Source organism: Lepidochelys kempii, chromosome 2 (genome assembly GCF_965140265.1).
Source record: "Lepidochelys kempii isolate rLepKem1 chromosome 2, rLepKem1.hap2, whole genome shotgun sequence".
Taxonomy (NCBI): domain Eukaryota; kingdom Metazoa; phylum Chordata; order Testudines; family Cheloniidae; genus Lepidochelys; species Lepidochelys kempii.
Window position 1 is genome coordinate 104,412,206 of NC_133257.1, and position 14,636 is coordinate 104,426,841.

The 14,636-nt window shown below is 40.2% G+C and overlaps 1 protein-coding gene across 3 annotated transcripts in view; it reads left to right on the forward strand.

Moving 5' to 3' along the window:
• The window catches only part of NFATC1 (nuclear factor of activated T cells 1), a 147,559-nt gene that overhangs the window by 99,274 nt on the left and 33,649 nt on the right, over positions 1–14,636 (forward strand). For 2 of the 3 annotated variants that reach the window (XM_073331805.1, XM_073331806.1), the window contains exon 9: positions 10,475–11,161. In XM_073331805.1, coding sequence (XP_073187906.1) covers positions 10,475–11,161 — 687 coding nt within the window. The remainder of the gene's footprint in view (positions 1–10,474; positions 11,162–14,636) is intronic. The other variant, XM_073331807.1, reaches the window with a different exon arrangement.

Genomic DNA, 14,636 nt, shown 5'->3' on the forward strand with positions numbered 1-14,636 from the left:
TTGATTTACTCTTGTCAAAGTTGTATGATTTATTTTCTATCATAAGACATTAATCATGTCTCTTAGAACTCTCTTCCCCCCCCACCCCATATTCAAAGAAATGTGATATATACTCTCTCTTCATTATTAACAAGCACACAAATCAGATGTCCCTGGGCTATCCCTCCAGTTTAACAGAGTGCACATGTCTCTACAACATATAGTATCTTGTCTTCATTTGAATATGTGTTGAACAACCTAATAGTTTAACAGCAGTTGAAAAGCATTTAGTAATTGAATTATCTGAAAGTACTTTCGACTCAGATAATGGTGCTGTCTGAGAATATACGCAAAATGAGATTATAGACTGAAATCCTGTGCCTAGATCATGTCTATTTGGATACTATGCCTACGTATACACACACATCAGAGCCCTTAAAAACAGACACATAGAAATGTACAGGACAATCATGCTCAGTAATTGGAGAATTGCTTTGAAATTAACAAGATGAAATTCAGTAAAGACAAGTGCAAAGTACAGCACTCTGAGGAGGGAAAATCAAGTGCATAACTACAAAATGGGGAATAACTGGCTACGTCATAGTACTGCTGAAAAGGATCTGAGGGTTATCATGGATCAAAAACTGAATCTGAATCAACAATGTGATGCAGCTGTGAAAAAGGCTAATATCATTCTGGGGTGTATTACCAGGAAAGTCATATGTACAACACAAGAGGTAGTTGTCCCACTCTACTCGGTACCAGTGAGGCCTTAGTTAGAGTATTGTGTCCGGTTCTAGGTGTTAAACTTTAAGAAAGATGTAGACAAATTGGAGAAAGCCCAAACGAGAGCAACAAAAAGGATAAAAGGTTAAAAAAAAATAAAAAAAAGCCTCGACATGTTTAGTTTTGAGAAAAGATTGGTGGGAGGACCCGAGAACAGTCTTCAACTATGTTAAGGGTTATTATAAAGAGTACTGTGATTTCAATTAGTCTCCATGTCCACTGAAGGTAGGACAAGAAGTAATGGGCTTAATCTGCAGGAAGGGAGATTTAGGTTAGATATGAGGAAAAACCTTCTAATTATAAGGATAGTTAAGCACTGGAATAGGCTTCCAAGGGAGGTTGTGGAATCTCTGTCACTGGAAGTTTTTAAGAACAAGTTGGACAGACATGTTGTCAGGGATGGTTTAGGTTTACTTGGTCCTGCCTCCGCGCAGGGAGCTGACTTTGATGACCTTTTGAGGTCCCTTCCAGCCCTACGTTTCTGTGTTTCTAGCACTGCTACTTGTGAGTAGGGAAAGCAACCAATCAGCTTTAAAGGTATCTGATTTCTTTCCCTACATGGGGGCAGCAATCAAATGAGCCCCGTAAATGAGCAATTTCTGATTCACACTGGTGGAAGCAAGACAGATCTCTTCAGTTTCCTCTATTAGTGGCCATCACAATAATACCTGAGATTAGAACTGGGCCCCAGGGCTGTGTACTGTTTCAGACAGTTGAATCCCATCACTCCATAGAAGACCCAGCAGGCCAGATCCTAGTCTGTGTTAGTCTGCTTAATATTGTTTTTGGGGCGTAAAGCAGTCATAAAGCTGGCAAAAAGACAACCTCCCTCTATCCCGCCATCATAGAGGCGTTCCAGTAGCTCCTACCCCAACATGCCTCTGACATAGAGGGGACAGCAGGGGAGGGGAGGGGAGGGCCTTGTTTGGGTGCTCCGGTGATCCCTGAATACCTGAGAGTAATTTATGCCAGAGCCTGGTTTATTCAGGGGTGAATAAACGTGGTTTAAAACTAGGTTTATTTCATATTCCCTCCCCCTTCCCTCTCCCTCCTCTAGTCTTTCGCCAAGCTCAGCTCGGCCATCCCAGGGACTCTGGGTCAATGACTGAAGTTACTCAAGACATACTTTGTAGGCCCAATAAATAGTAAAGCATTGTCATTCCCACCCCACCACTACCACCACCATAGCCATCTAGGCCCTGGTGTTTACAAATAGGTGAGGACAAATGCAGTAGGGGAAAATGGACGTAGTGCATGGGCCACATTGTCACCTGAGTGCTGTGCCCCAGTGGTGACTCATCTGTTTTTTGTTTTGTTGGTTTTTAAAACCTAGCCTTAGTCCTTCAGAAAATGTATCTTTTTCAAAATGAAAAAAATAAAAATAGATTAAATGACCTATGTGTTTTTTCAAAGATTGCTTCCTTTTCCCCCTCCCTTCCCTCAATTCCTAGAATGCTTCTGTATTTTCATTCCTCTTTCCTTAGTGAATATCTGTTGGCTGAGAGAAGAATTTTTAATGGGATGTCTTTAGGTTCTCCTTTGTTAACCACACAATGCTAGTTGTCAGCTAAGCAGAGGCAAAAAAGAAGCCACAGTTTACATAATCCCTACAATTATTGAAAGAGCACAGGTTGGTTTACTATGTAGTGGTGCTGCTGTGCACATAAACGACTTAAAGGGTCTAGAGTGCTCAGGTACCTTTCATTTCTGCGGCACTGCTTCAGTTCTGCCCCAAGATGTTACAATCTGAGGGTTGTTTGGTGACCATTAGGAATGAATTGGTTAATACAGTTCCTAGTGGAAAATGTCCACATCACGCACCATCTCAAAAAGCACCTTTGTTGAGAATCTGAGCAGAGAGTCCAAGAACTGAATGGGCCTGTAGACTGAGCTATTGTCTTAATCGCTAGAACTGTTAGTCCCTCCATGAGAGAGCTGAGACACCCTGACAGAGTATTGTGAGGAAGTTTGCATTCTCTCTGCAGCTGTTATATAGTAAAGCAGGAGATGTCAAGCTTTAGGGAGAACAATTTGTCACTTCTCACCAGCACTAACTTTTGCTTAAAAATCAAAACTTGGGGTGAAATCCTAGGTGTATTGTAGTAACAAAAATATGCTTAAAAGGTAAGTAAAAGTGGGTCCAAATTGATAACCATTTCTAAATTAGTGAGAATTAAGAGACTTCTAGACCAGTAGCAAATGAGATGACAAGTGTGGTATCTTCTGGAGGGATGTCTGATTCTCTGTATCAGGGTTGTTCTGTTTGGATCAAGACTACTTGATGAGAGAGCTTTTCAAAGGCACATATACCATTTAGCTGCCCATCTCAATCACAGACATTAAGACGGCACCATCATGATTATCTAGTCTGACCTCCTGCACATTGCAGGCCACAGAACCTCACCTACCCACTACTGTAATATGTCCATAACCTCTGGCTGAGTTACTGAAGTCATCAATTCTTGATATAAACACCTCAAGTTACATAGAATCCACCATTTACTCTAGTTCAACTAGCAAACATCCCAGGCCCCATGCTGCAGAAAAAGGCAAAAAAAACCCCAACCCCAATATCTCTTCCAATTTGACCTGCAGGAGAATTTTGTCCTAAAATTCTTTTACGCTCCTTTGAAAATGCCAGCCTAAATTGTCACTAGTGGTGAGACATTTATTCCCAAAATTCAAGAATTTTCTGTGTGTAAGTGATGAAAAAATTATGTAGCTATTTTTAATACAGTATCCAAAATTTGTAAATAGGTTCCAGACGAATACATCATATTCTGCACCTTGAACGGTGGATGTTTTGTTTGATATGCTCTATCAAACCAAGAGCAAAATAAATATATTATAGGGCAATAAATGTCTGGATTGTTAATACATGTGTGGAAATGTGACTTGATTAGGTTACAGTTAATAAGGATAAACATCTGTATAATTGAAATGATTATATTTTCTCTGTTCATTTGTGTTAATAATGAAAAAAATAAAAGGGTTTTTTAAAAAACCATCTGGATTGCTAAAATGTAAAAGCAAATAGACTTGTTAGAATTGTCTATATATGTATGTACATATATGTACATTTTAAAAGCTTTTAGGAACCCTCTCGTAAATGTGCATGATTTATTATTTTTCTTCAAAGTTTGATATATTAACTTTTTACCTTCTAAGAAAAACCTTTCAGTTAAATCCAGGCTTGCAACACTAACTGAAATATTTCTCCCACATTCAAACCCACACAGAAGGCCATTGTCTTAAGCCTAGTGACTTGATATGATGTCATAAATGCTTGTCTTTCTGAGCAAGAATTGGAAGTAGCTTTGATTTATTATAGCCAGTGCTGCTGCCAACACATGGTTCCCAGACCTTCACATTAAATGAAATGACATAATGACACAAGTCCAGCAGCCTAAGGTGAAATCATCATCAAGCCATTTAAAAACAATTAGCACAGTTACTATGTTTGTCAGATTAATTTAGAACTTTGAACATTTTCATATTTTAGTATTTCAAATTATGGACCGTCCAATATCATCAGTAGACCAATCTAGTGCATTATATAAAAGCAAGTATTTTAACATAATTAACAATGATAAATCAAATATATTTATCATTCCTTTGCACAGTAAGAACCTGATCTTTGCAAAGGCTTGGGATTACTCAAGTGAGTAAAATTACTCCCATGCACTAGTCTTTGCAGGATCAGGCATCATGTTTGTTATTTTGTCTTTTATAAACTGTGATCTCATTGTGGTAATTTGTTAATGGTACGTTTCAGAGTGGAGCAAATTCAGTTTTTAATTTTTCATTGTAATGAGCTGAGAGTCTGCAGTGCAGAGTGTTATCTCACCACCACAAAGCAGCCCTAAAACAGCATGCTTATTGACATTTGAGACGGCTGTATTAAATTAAAAAATAGTCCTGTTCATGCTAATAGTGCTGATAGATTCTGAACAGCTGCAGGGCTTTTTGTTGTTTGTCATTTTAACACTGTTTTGTAGCTAGAATCGCAGTGTCTCTTTCAGCTTGGTGTCATTTAAAGAAGACATTTGAGCTGATAGCCAATTTTAAATATTTGACCTGATAGTTTAAAGTAGATTGGGTTAATACTGTTTTCTGTTAAATATTAACTCCAGAGCTATTAATCATATTCTTGGTATCACATGGCTTCTCTCCACACATAATATGGGGAATCTTATGTCACATGAAGCAAAACAATCTAAGAGTCATAGGAGTCCCAAAACTGAATGACAGAGGCCCAGCAATTAGCTTCATGGAAAATTATGCCTTCTGAAGGGTGCATTTGAGACTTAGTACCAGGTATCTGGCCTCAGGTTGGTTCTAAAGGTTGGAAGTTAGCATGAACATAAGACATAAGGTAAATGGTGTTAGACACATCATGCTTTACCACTACTCTCCTGTTGGCTGTTGACCTGCCACAGCCATGGCAAAGGAATGCACTGGATTGGTGCCTAAGCTAGAAGAAGATGTCTTCATAATGCAATATTTATGGGGCCAGGCTGCTTGTGTAAACTAGTGTGGCTCCATTGGGAATGTCTAGATTCTATGCTGCAGCTGGGGGCATGTGATTGCCAGCATGGGTAGACAGACTTGTGCTAGTGTGCTAAAAATAGCAGTGTGAATGTAGCGGCACAGGTGGTGGCTTGGGCGAGCTGCCTGAGCTCCATCCCAGGGAGTCGGAAGGGTTGAACTCGGGTGGCTAGCCTGGGTTTCCACCAGGGCTACAACGTCCACACTGCTATTTTTAGTGTGCCAGCTTAAAGTGAGCTAGTGCCATGCTGGGAATCACATCTCCCAGCTGCAGTGTAGACCTATCCAAAGACATCTGTGGAGCTATGCTGTTCGCTTGACCCAAATAAAGGTCATGAAAGGACAGTAGGGATGGGGATATCCATTAGCCGGTATATGAGGCCCTTCTTAGCCTTATAATGTGACAAAGCAAATACTTGTAACTTGTTTGTGGTCTAAAGAAATGCTCTGGTTTCCAGGATAATAAACTGATTCCACAAACAGAGCATCCTGTGATAAAACTAGAGACAGGCCAGAGAGAAGAATAAATGCCCTTAATTAATTTTTTGAGGATGTGCATAAAATATATGAGACCTGATCGTCCCCTGTGTATTCATTTGCAAAATGAATGCAAAACACCATCCTTCTGACCAGTAGCCTTTTATACCAGCTTTGCACAGGTGCAAATCACTCACAGAATGGCCACGCAGTGGAGAATCAAAGCCACGGTTTCTTCTAAACTCCATCTGAAAAGTATCAGCTGCTGTATGTTACCAGCTTTTGCTATTCCACTTGACAGCGTTACATATGCTGGACAGAAGCAGATACTGGATGGAATGTCACAAATACACTGCAGTATGTCTTAGTGTAGCAATCCGTGGCATATCTGTCCTCTACAAGGCAAGTAATATAGCCATCCATTCCTATGAAGAGACTAAGGCCTGATAAGAAAACTAACTGTAATAGTTTTCATCAGCTCCTTTCTGCAGACACACTCATCTTTACAAATGTGATTCTAGCTCTTCTTCTAGCTCTTTCCTTGAAAACAAAGATCCCACAGGGCCTAATTCTCTTGTCTTGTACCTAGTGAAGATATTTATACATCTGTAGAAGTGGAGTAAATGCTACTGTTGTTATTTGGTAGAATTTTTTACTCTCATTTTACACACATGTAAAAGACTTGTAAAAGGTGCAAGGCAGTGGAGAATCAGGCCCACATTCTTTAGCAATTTCAGCAATAATGCTTTTTTTCCCTCTCCCAGTACAATACCTGTATTAGTAATGATATTAGCAGGTAAACAGTATTTAACACAGAGGACCTTTTTATTACACTGGAAAAACACTTTGGGGGATTTAATAGACAAGATTTAGCTGAACTACTTCAGAAACCTCCAACTACATGTCCAAGTAGCCACTATTTACCTAGAGACCTCATAAATTAAGAGGTGCACAAAAGTTGGTGTAACTGACATCAGTAAATCTGTGTAAGTTGCTGTGGCTTGCATGCTAATGGAGGTGGAGGAAGTGGGATTGTAGCAAGAAAAGCAACAAACAGGGGGTGTAAGATTAAGCAGGACCCAGACTTTGTCTTTTCACCTTCTTACATCATCCCATTGGTTACTTTTCCGGCTACAAACTCACTCTTGTGCCACACTACATCCTGTAGATTACACCTACTCATCATTGTGGGGCCTGATCCACCTCTGTATTACTCCAGTTGTATACCAGTGTGACTCCACTGAACACAAAGTTAGCATGTCTCTGTCGGCTCATTCAGAACTGCCTTACATCAGTTGTCTGACAGTGCAGTAAATGGAGTTACACCAATGTAGAGCTGGAGTAAACCAGTGGTGAATCAGGCCCACATTGAGGGCTGAATCCTTTCCCCCGTTCAGCTACTGAGACAGTGCAAAGCAGCTGGAAAGCCAGAAAAGGGCAGCCAAGGATTCCCTTTAGACCACATCCTCAAGTTGTGTAAAGCTGAGATAGCCAGCCTCCCACACACACTTCTGTATAGGAGGCATTTTGAGGGCCAAACCTTCAATTGCACAGCTACAGGCTGTTCTAAATTATTCTGGGGGCCTTTTCAGCCCCAGGCTGGCCCAGGATCAGAAGAGTGGAAAGCCACCCTCCTCAGATGTAGCAGCGATAAGTTTGTTGCAGCTGAAGACTGAAGCCAGACTTATCAACACATAACTTTCCCCACCATTCACTTTGCTACTGAATATGACCTTGACTGAGTGGCCCCTTTATAAATGTGCTGAAGATGGAAACAAGGAAATATACATATTGCTAAGTGAGGAAGCAAAGGTGTGCACTGCGAAGGGTGTGAAAAAGAACAACCTGAGGTAATAGAACAGTGGTGGGCCACTCGCATCAGGATATTCTGATTGCAGGCCGCCAGACATTTTGCTGACGTTGACCCTCCACAGGCACGGCCCCCCACAGCTCCCAGTGGCCGTGGTATGCCTTTCCCTGCCAATGGGATCTGCAGGAAGCGGCGGTCAGCATGACCCTGCAGCCTGCCACTTCCCGCAGCTCCCATTGGCCAGGAATGGCAAACTGCAGCCATTGAGAGCTGGAGGGGGGGAGGGGCCATGCTGGCAGATGGTCAATGTCAGCAAAATGTCTCACAGCTCACAATCAGATTACCCTGATGGGTTGCATGCGGCCCATGGGCTGCAGGTTGCCCACCATTGTCATAGAATCAGTATTCCTCAATGCTTCGCCCACCAGCCCCATGTGCCACCATTCACCATCATAAGATTCATAGGGTGTGTCCAGACCGCAAGGTGGGAAGGTCCCAGAGGCTGGGCTGCAGTCCGAGTCAGAATGTCTACACCGCAGTTAAGCAGCCTCATGAGCCCGGGTCATCTGGCATGGGCCAGCTGCAGGTGTCTAACTGCAGCGTAGACATACCCATAGACTCATAGTTTTAAATGAATGAGATACTGCAAGGGTTATTGAGCACTGAATTGTCAGTGGATTAATTTGGAATTACTTAGCACAGGTGTTTCTATAACTGTGATATATTGGGAAAATTCAGTATTCAGCGATCCTCGTATTTCCAGCTGTGCCAGGCTTTGTGCTAGGACAGTGAACCTAATGTAAAACACATGAGGATCTTGTGAAAGGTATTTTCTTACAGTCTCTATGCTTCTCTGTTTATTGAGGTGTGTTTCTTTGGTCTTGTGTTTTCATAAAGGGCATAATCTGGGTTTTATAAAGCTGTCCTTGAACCTGGAATCTCCTTCCCTGCAACTAGTACATTCTGAACCATGCTAACTAGCATGCAGCATGTGAGCAGGTGAAAATAGGAGAAGGAGGAATCTGATGACAGTCCATTATCCGTAACACATGCATCTTGAATGGCACTCGTGCATCTGTTATGTATTTAAGCATGTTTTTACTAGTAGCCCAAGAAATCTTAAAGCAAGTGTTGCAAGCATCTGTGTGTAAAACAATATAGAAGGAGCAAAATTAACAAGGGACTAGAAGGTTGTAAAACAAGGGTAGCAAAGTGCATTCACCAGAAGTAAAAATTGAGAGCATTAAAAGAAGTTAACTATAGCTAATATATGCACGCATATTAAATGGACTAAAAGCTCTTTTAAAGGTTCAAAATCCTCAAACACATGCATACACTTGAAACTGAATTGTTAGATCACAGTACCCAGAGATATTTCATTGGTATCTACTCTACCCTAGCAGACTAGTTATTTTTATACCCTAACAGATATCCCGTGATATTGTCATAAATTGCTAGCAGTGCCTAAGAGCTATGAAAGTCTCTGTAGGCTTTTATTAGGGCAAGAAGATAAACCCTCACATGAATCCAAAATCACTGCTCTCTGTATTTAAGTTTGGGTCTGCCTAGAATAAATATGTTTATTCAAACTCCTTGAAGTCATTTAGGCCCAGATTATTAAAGGTGTTTAGGCATTACTGTGCTCAGCATTGCAATGCCTAACTGATTTAGAAGCTCAAATCTCATTTTCAAAAGGGATTAAGACACTTGGGAGCAAAAACCCCATTGATAGTCAATAGAATTTAGGCTGTAAGTGCCTAACTCCCTTCTGCAAATGAGATTTAGACTCCTAAATCAGTTATGTGTTGCAGTGCTGAATGCTTAAATACCTTTAAAAATCTGGGCCATAGAGGCCTACCTGGCCCTTCTAATTTATAGTTCACCTGATCTAGGAAGTGGGAGTCTTTTCCCTGTCAACTTCATGTGCTGCTGGATATCCAGGAAAGGCAAAATCCTCTCTCCCCTCTGAATTGCCTTTATTAGAGAGAGGCTCAAGATTTTTTTTCATGCTCAAAGGTCTGCTGAAGTAGCAAATTCCATGCCAGTCACCCTTCATGTTTCAGAGCAGAGCGTTCTCTCCATGACTGACAGGTACAGCCTCTTCAGCACACCTTTGGGGCAGGAGATGGAGGACACAATTTGTCCATAACAGGAGCAGGTTTCTTCTTGGTATGCAGAGTCCGGACTAACATTCTCCCAGAGTTGGCATTGGTAGTTTGGATCCAACTTGTGATCTCTGGGAGCTCGCTCCAACTTGTTGAATATTTTACACCCATTGGCTGGGTAGCAGGAAGCAGAGATTAAACACAGTTATGTAAAAGAAAAAATAAGTGAGATTCCTGGTCTTTCCAAAAAAAAAAAAAAAAGCTTTATAATCAAAACCTCCTTGTCCATAACAATATTGTAATTTATCTTTGCAATTTTATTTCTGTTGAACTCTGAAAGCCCCATCTCTACCTTATTATTCTTGAGTTTACCGAATGTGCAGACATTTATCAAATGGGCCATCAGTAGCACTAGAAATGCAGTAGTACATCCAAGTTAAAATTTTTGCTTTGATTACTACAAATCCATGGAGCCCTTGGGTCCAAGGCTTCTACTGCAGCACAGCTATTTGCAAATAGATTTTTATAGCACATTAGTGCTGAAGGAGAGTCCAAAGAAAATAGTCCTTTTCAATATTAAAACCAGCTGTGACTTTCTTGAGCTGATGACTCATTCATTTTTTTTTATAGGGTGGGAGAACTAAGCAAAAGACACAGAGAGTCTTATTCAAGACGTTGTTTGTTTTGCAAAGGGTATCCTAGCCACAAGCCAACTTGATCATACCAATATGCAACTCATGTTTATTTAAAACTTTTTTTCTCTTAACAGTTCCAATTATAAAAACAGAACCCAGTGATGACTATGAGCCTGCTCAAACCTGTGGACCAATGAACCAAGGATTAAACCCTCTCTCTAAACCATACTACAGCCAGCAGATCATGATGCCTCCTGATCCTGGTTCGTGCCTTGTGGCTGGCTTCACTTCCTGTCAGCAGAGAAACACTGTGATGTCATCTTCCCCCAACTCAAGCCCCAAGCTGCATGATCTTTCATCTTCTGCTTACAAGTGCATCACCAACCCGGGCCACAGTCACCTAGGACTTCAGCAACCCGCTGGAGGTGTCCCCACCATACAGGAAGTGCCAAGGTCTATAGTTGTGCACCCAAGTTCTCCAGAGCAATCATCTCTCATCATGCTGCAGCCGCAGGTGAGTCAACATCTGAGCAGTAGCTGTTCCCTTGGTTATCAACAAACACTCTATCCCAACAGTCCCTCTTCTCCAGTTCCATCTGTTACCCAAGAGCCAACCTATTTGCAGTCCTGCAGTCCAACTCACTCATCCATAATGGGTCAACAGCAGCACCAACTGCCGAAGGTTCAAAGAAATGAGTCTCCAACAAACCAACCACTGTCATTGCCAGAGTTGCATGAGGACAGTAATCATAATTTGGCCCCTATTCCTGTAATGATCAAGCGAGAACCTGAGGAATTGGACCAGTTGTACCTGGATGATGGTAAGTCTTCCACAGCTGTAGAGGTTTGCATTCAACCATATTGCTATATCAGTGAGTTCTTTTAACCCCCTTCAGAATTCTGATGGAAGAAAGTGCAAATTAACAGCTTTGTGGAATGGTGCAGAATTTTGCTCTGATGTTCTCTGTCTGAGAAAGAGTTCTTTAATTTTGTTTGCAATAACGAAACTGTATTTTGAAGCATTAAATGCTGTTAGTCACTGTAGAGCTAGCTGCATGACCAATAGCTACATTGCAATAATCTTAACCATATGGTCTTGGTTTCTGCCTATGCCAGTGACCTGTGGAATGGCAGTGAAAACATATTTAACATTGTCCTGTTCGTAATGCAATGAAACTTCAGATACACAAATCTGCTAACTGGAACTAAATAATAAACTGCTCTATTTCAGCTGAGAAAACTCAAATTAAAAACTGAGGCATGTCCTTCAGCTGATGGCTTTTCAGTCTGGTGGCATCTGCAGTTAAGACTTTTTTCTTTAGTTCCTACTATAGATTTGTAGCCGATGTTTTTTTAGTTTGTAAGATTTTATATATATATATACCCACCAACACGTACCACTCAAATGTTAAAATGCTGTGATGAACTTGTCAGACTTTGGTTTCCAAAGATTTGTTAATGGAACATAATAAAGAGGGTAATCTGGAATTTGATTATATGACCTCCCTGAACTGTGATTTAGCACTTACCACTAAGTATCCCAGTAGTCTTCTGAACCTTCACCTTAATGCAATATGTGATCTCCCTTTCAATAGCAATATATTTGTATATAATATTCTATGCTATTTTGAAAATGAATGTTTGTATTGAAACTACAGTAATTGGTACCAAGGAGCTTCTGAATATGATTGTCTTTCAGGGAGAAATTATAACAAAAGACAATTAATTTTACTTTTTTAATATAATTTTGGGGACAGTTATTCATTTGATTTCAAACTGCATGATACTTGCTGAATTAGGATAAAAAAATTAGTATTTTTGAGTTTGAATAACAGCATTTTGCTTTTCAGTTCTGGGAAAACATCTTTCCTTAATAGAGATCCTAATCAGTTACATGACAGACAAATCGAAGGAATTTTCCTAATTAGGAGCACAGTTCATTAAAGTTTTACATGGCTGTTACACAACTTCACTGCATTTCTTTCTATGCTGAGGACAGGCTAGTCTTCATATAGACATTATCCACTTTTTCCACATGCATACTGCTATGAGAAACAAGATTAAAGCTGATGCAACCCCCAAAATGAAATAAACAAGAAGTAAAATGCCCCAATCAAATGAAAGATTGATAGAAAACAAAGATTACCCAGGGTGGGACTGCTCACAAGACTAACAGCTAGGATCTATATATAATAATCTTGGAGATTCAATCCATATCAGTAGCCACCATGTAACTATGCCTCCAGAAAAGCAGCACATTACCCCTCCACAAATTATACCCATCATCCCCGCTCTTCCTTTTTTGTTTAATGCAATTTATTTATTTTACAACTAATAAAAAAATTAAAAGGATCATTTTGGAAGAGAGAAATATCGGAATATCAGAACTCTCTCATTCTAGGCCACACTGATAGGCTGGGCAATTGGTGCAGTCCCACTGGGAGAAACCCCCCTCAGCATTCAGAAGGGTTCTCTGCTGCTCCCCATTGGAGGGCCATGGTTGGGGCTTGGGAATGTTGGATGCAGGGGTGCACAGATCCACTAGCCAGAACTGCCCCCCCAGTGAAGAGGAGCACAGCAATCTCAGAACCTGCTACAGCTCCTAGCTTGCAGTAGATGTCACAGGGCTACTCTGTTGATGCTCTGTGTTCTGGAAAAGAGAATTTCATTTCCCCACCCCACGCTCATTTTCTCTGACATAGCATAAATTACTTTGGCACAGTAATTACTTTGCAGTCACCGATCATTGTAGCCAGATAATGAAATCCATACTTCAGTATGTATCATACTATTTAAAGCCATTCTGTGACTAGCCACAGAACTAGAGACAGAGAAACAATCCCTGCTTTTATTAATAGTAAAAGGAAAATACACGAATCTATTGTTACCTTACTTCCACAAATTAAGGATCACTCTCTAAAAGCAGTGATAGCATAATAATACATATTTAAGGGACAGAGGAAATTCTCCCAATTGCATCAACATCTGACTCCCAGAAATGTACCTGACAAACTTTTCTCACAACTATAATGTTATGTCTCCTTTCCCACCTCATCTCTTTCTTTCCAACTGATTTACACTGTTTACTTCCCTTCCTGTCAGTGGCAATTTTATTGCTGCTTATTATTTCTATTACGTTTTATGTGCTAGTGCCAATAATAATGTTTTGTTTTATGTATCGATTACACTTTACATTTGAAAAAAACCAAATTCACATTTCACCAGTGCCGCCTCACACCCTATCAGTCCCCATTACAGTTAATCATAAGTTACAGTAGTAGTAGAAGTCTGTCCTTTTAGGGTTGCCCCATCTTCCCTAACTGTCTCATTGCTTGCAAGTGTAGCGAATAATTTTTATAAGGTTGTTTCAGTAAAGAGCCACCGTTTCAGACCTAAAGACCGATTGTAGAAGGATGGAATTTTGACCTACAGGCATAGTTCAGAAGAGCAGCTTGGTTACTGCAACATCTCTTGGTTTCCCAGTTATATATTACTCAGTGAGGGCCAGATTATGATACCTTTGCTCACAGTGAATAGTGCATTACGGTCATGAATTGTTTCACTGAAGTAATTGGGGCCAATTGTAGGTACTAATTGTAGGTACTCTCCACTGGGAGTAAAGAGATCATAAAGTGGGTCTGATTATCTAGGGAAAAGACCCTTTTGTTTGTTTTTGTTTGGCTGCAGTTAAAATCAAACCATCGCCATTATTTCCCATTAGTATTTTATCCATCTTCAAGTGGTTTTTTTTTGTTGGAGAATTATGTAGACTATATGTATTTTGTAATAATATTTTGAATGTGGAAAAGCAGAACTCCAGTCAAACCAAGGAATAAGGAGACAATTTCATCTTTTTTTTAAATAGATTAAAATCACCTTGGATTTATAATTTAAACATTGATTCAATCATGTCTCCTTCAAACTGTTATAGCTAATTAAACTTTGTTCCTACATCTTTGTGTGAATAAACAATACAAAAGCCGTAAAAATAAGTTAATTTTAATGCACAGCATTCCTTCCCTCCTTCCCAAAATATATCACCCAACTCCCCCTCTCCCTAAAAGTAATTTAATAAAATATAAGAAATCAAAACCAAAGGCCCTACTCTGTAAAAGAAGAAGTGCCAGTGATTCCATGAAGCCCAATAGCAACTTTTATGGCTATTGATTTTACATGGAAGGTGCTCAGATACCACGGTGATGGGTGGCAGTATAAAATCCTAAAATAGATAGACAGCATGCTAATGTGACCACAGGACAAATTAAAAATCCAACCCTGGTTACACAAAGTGACATT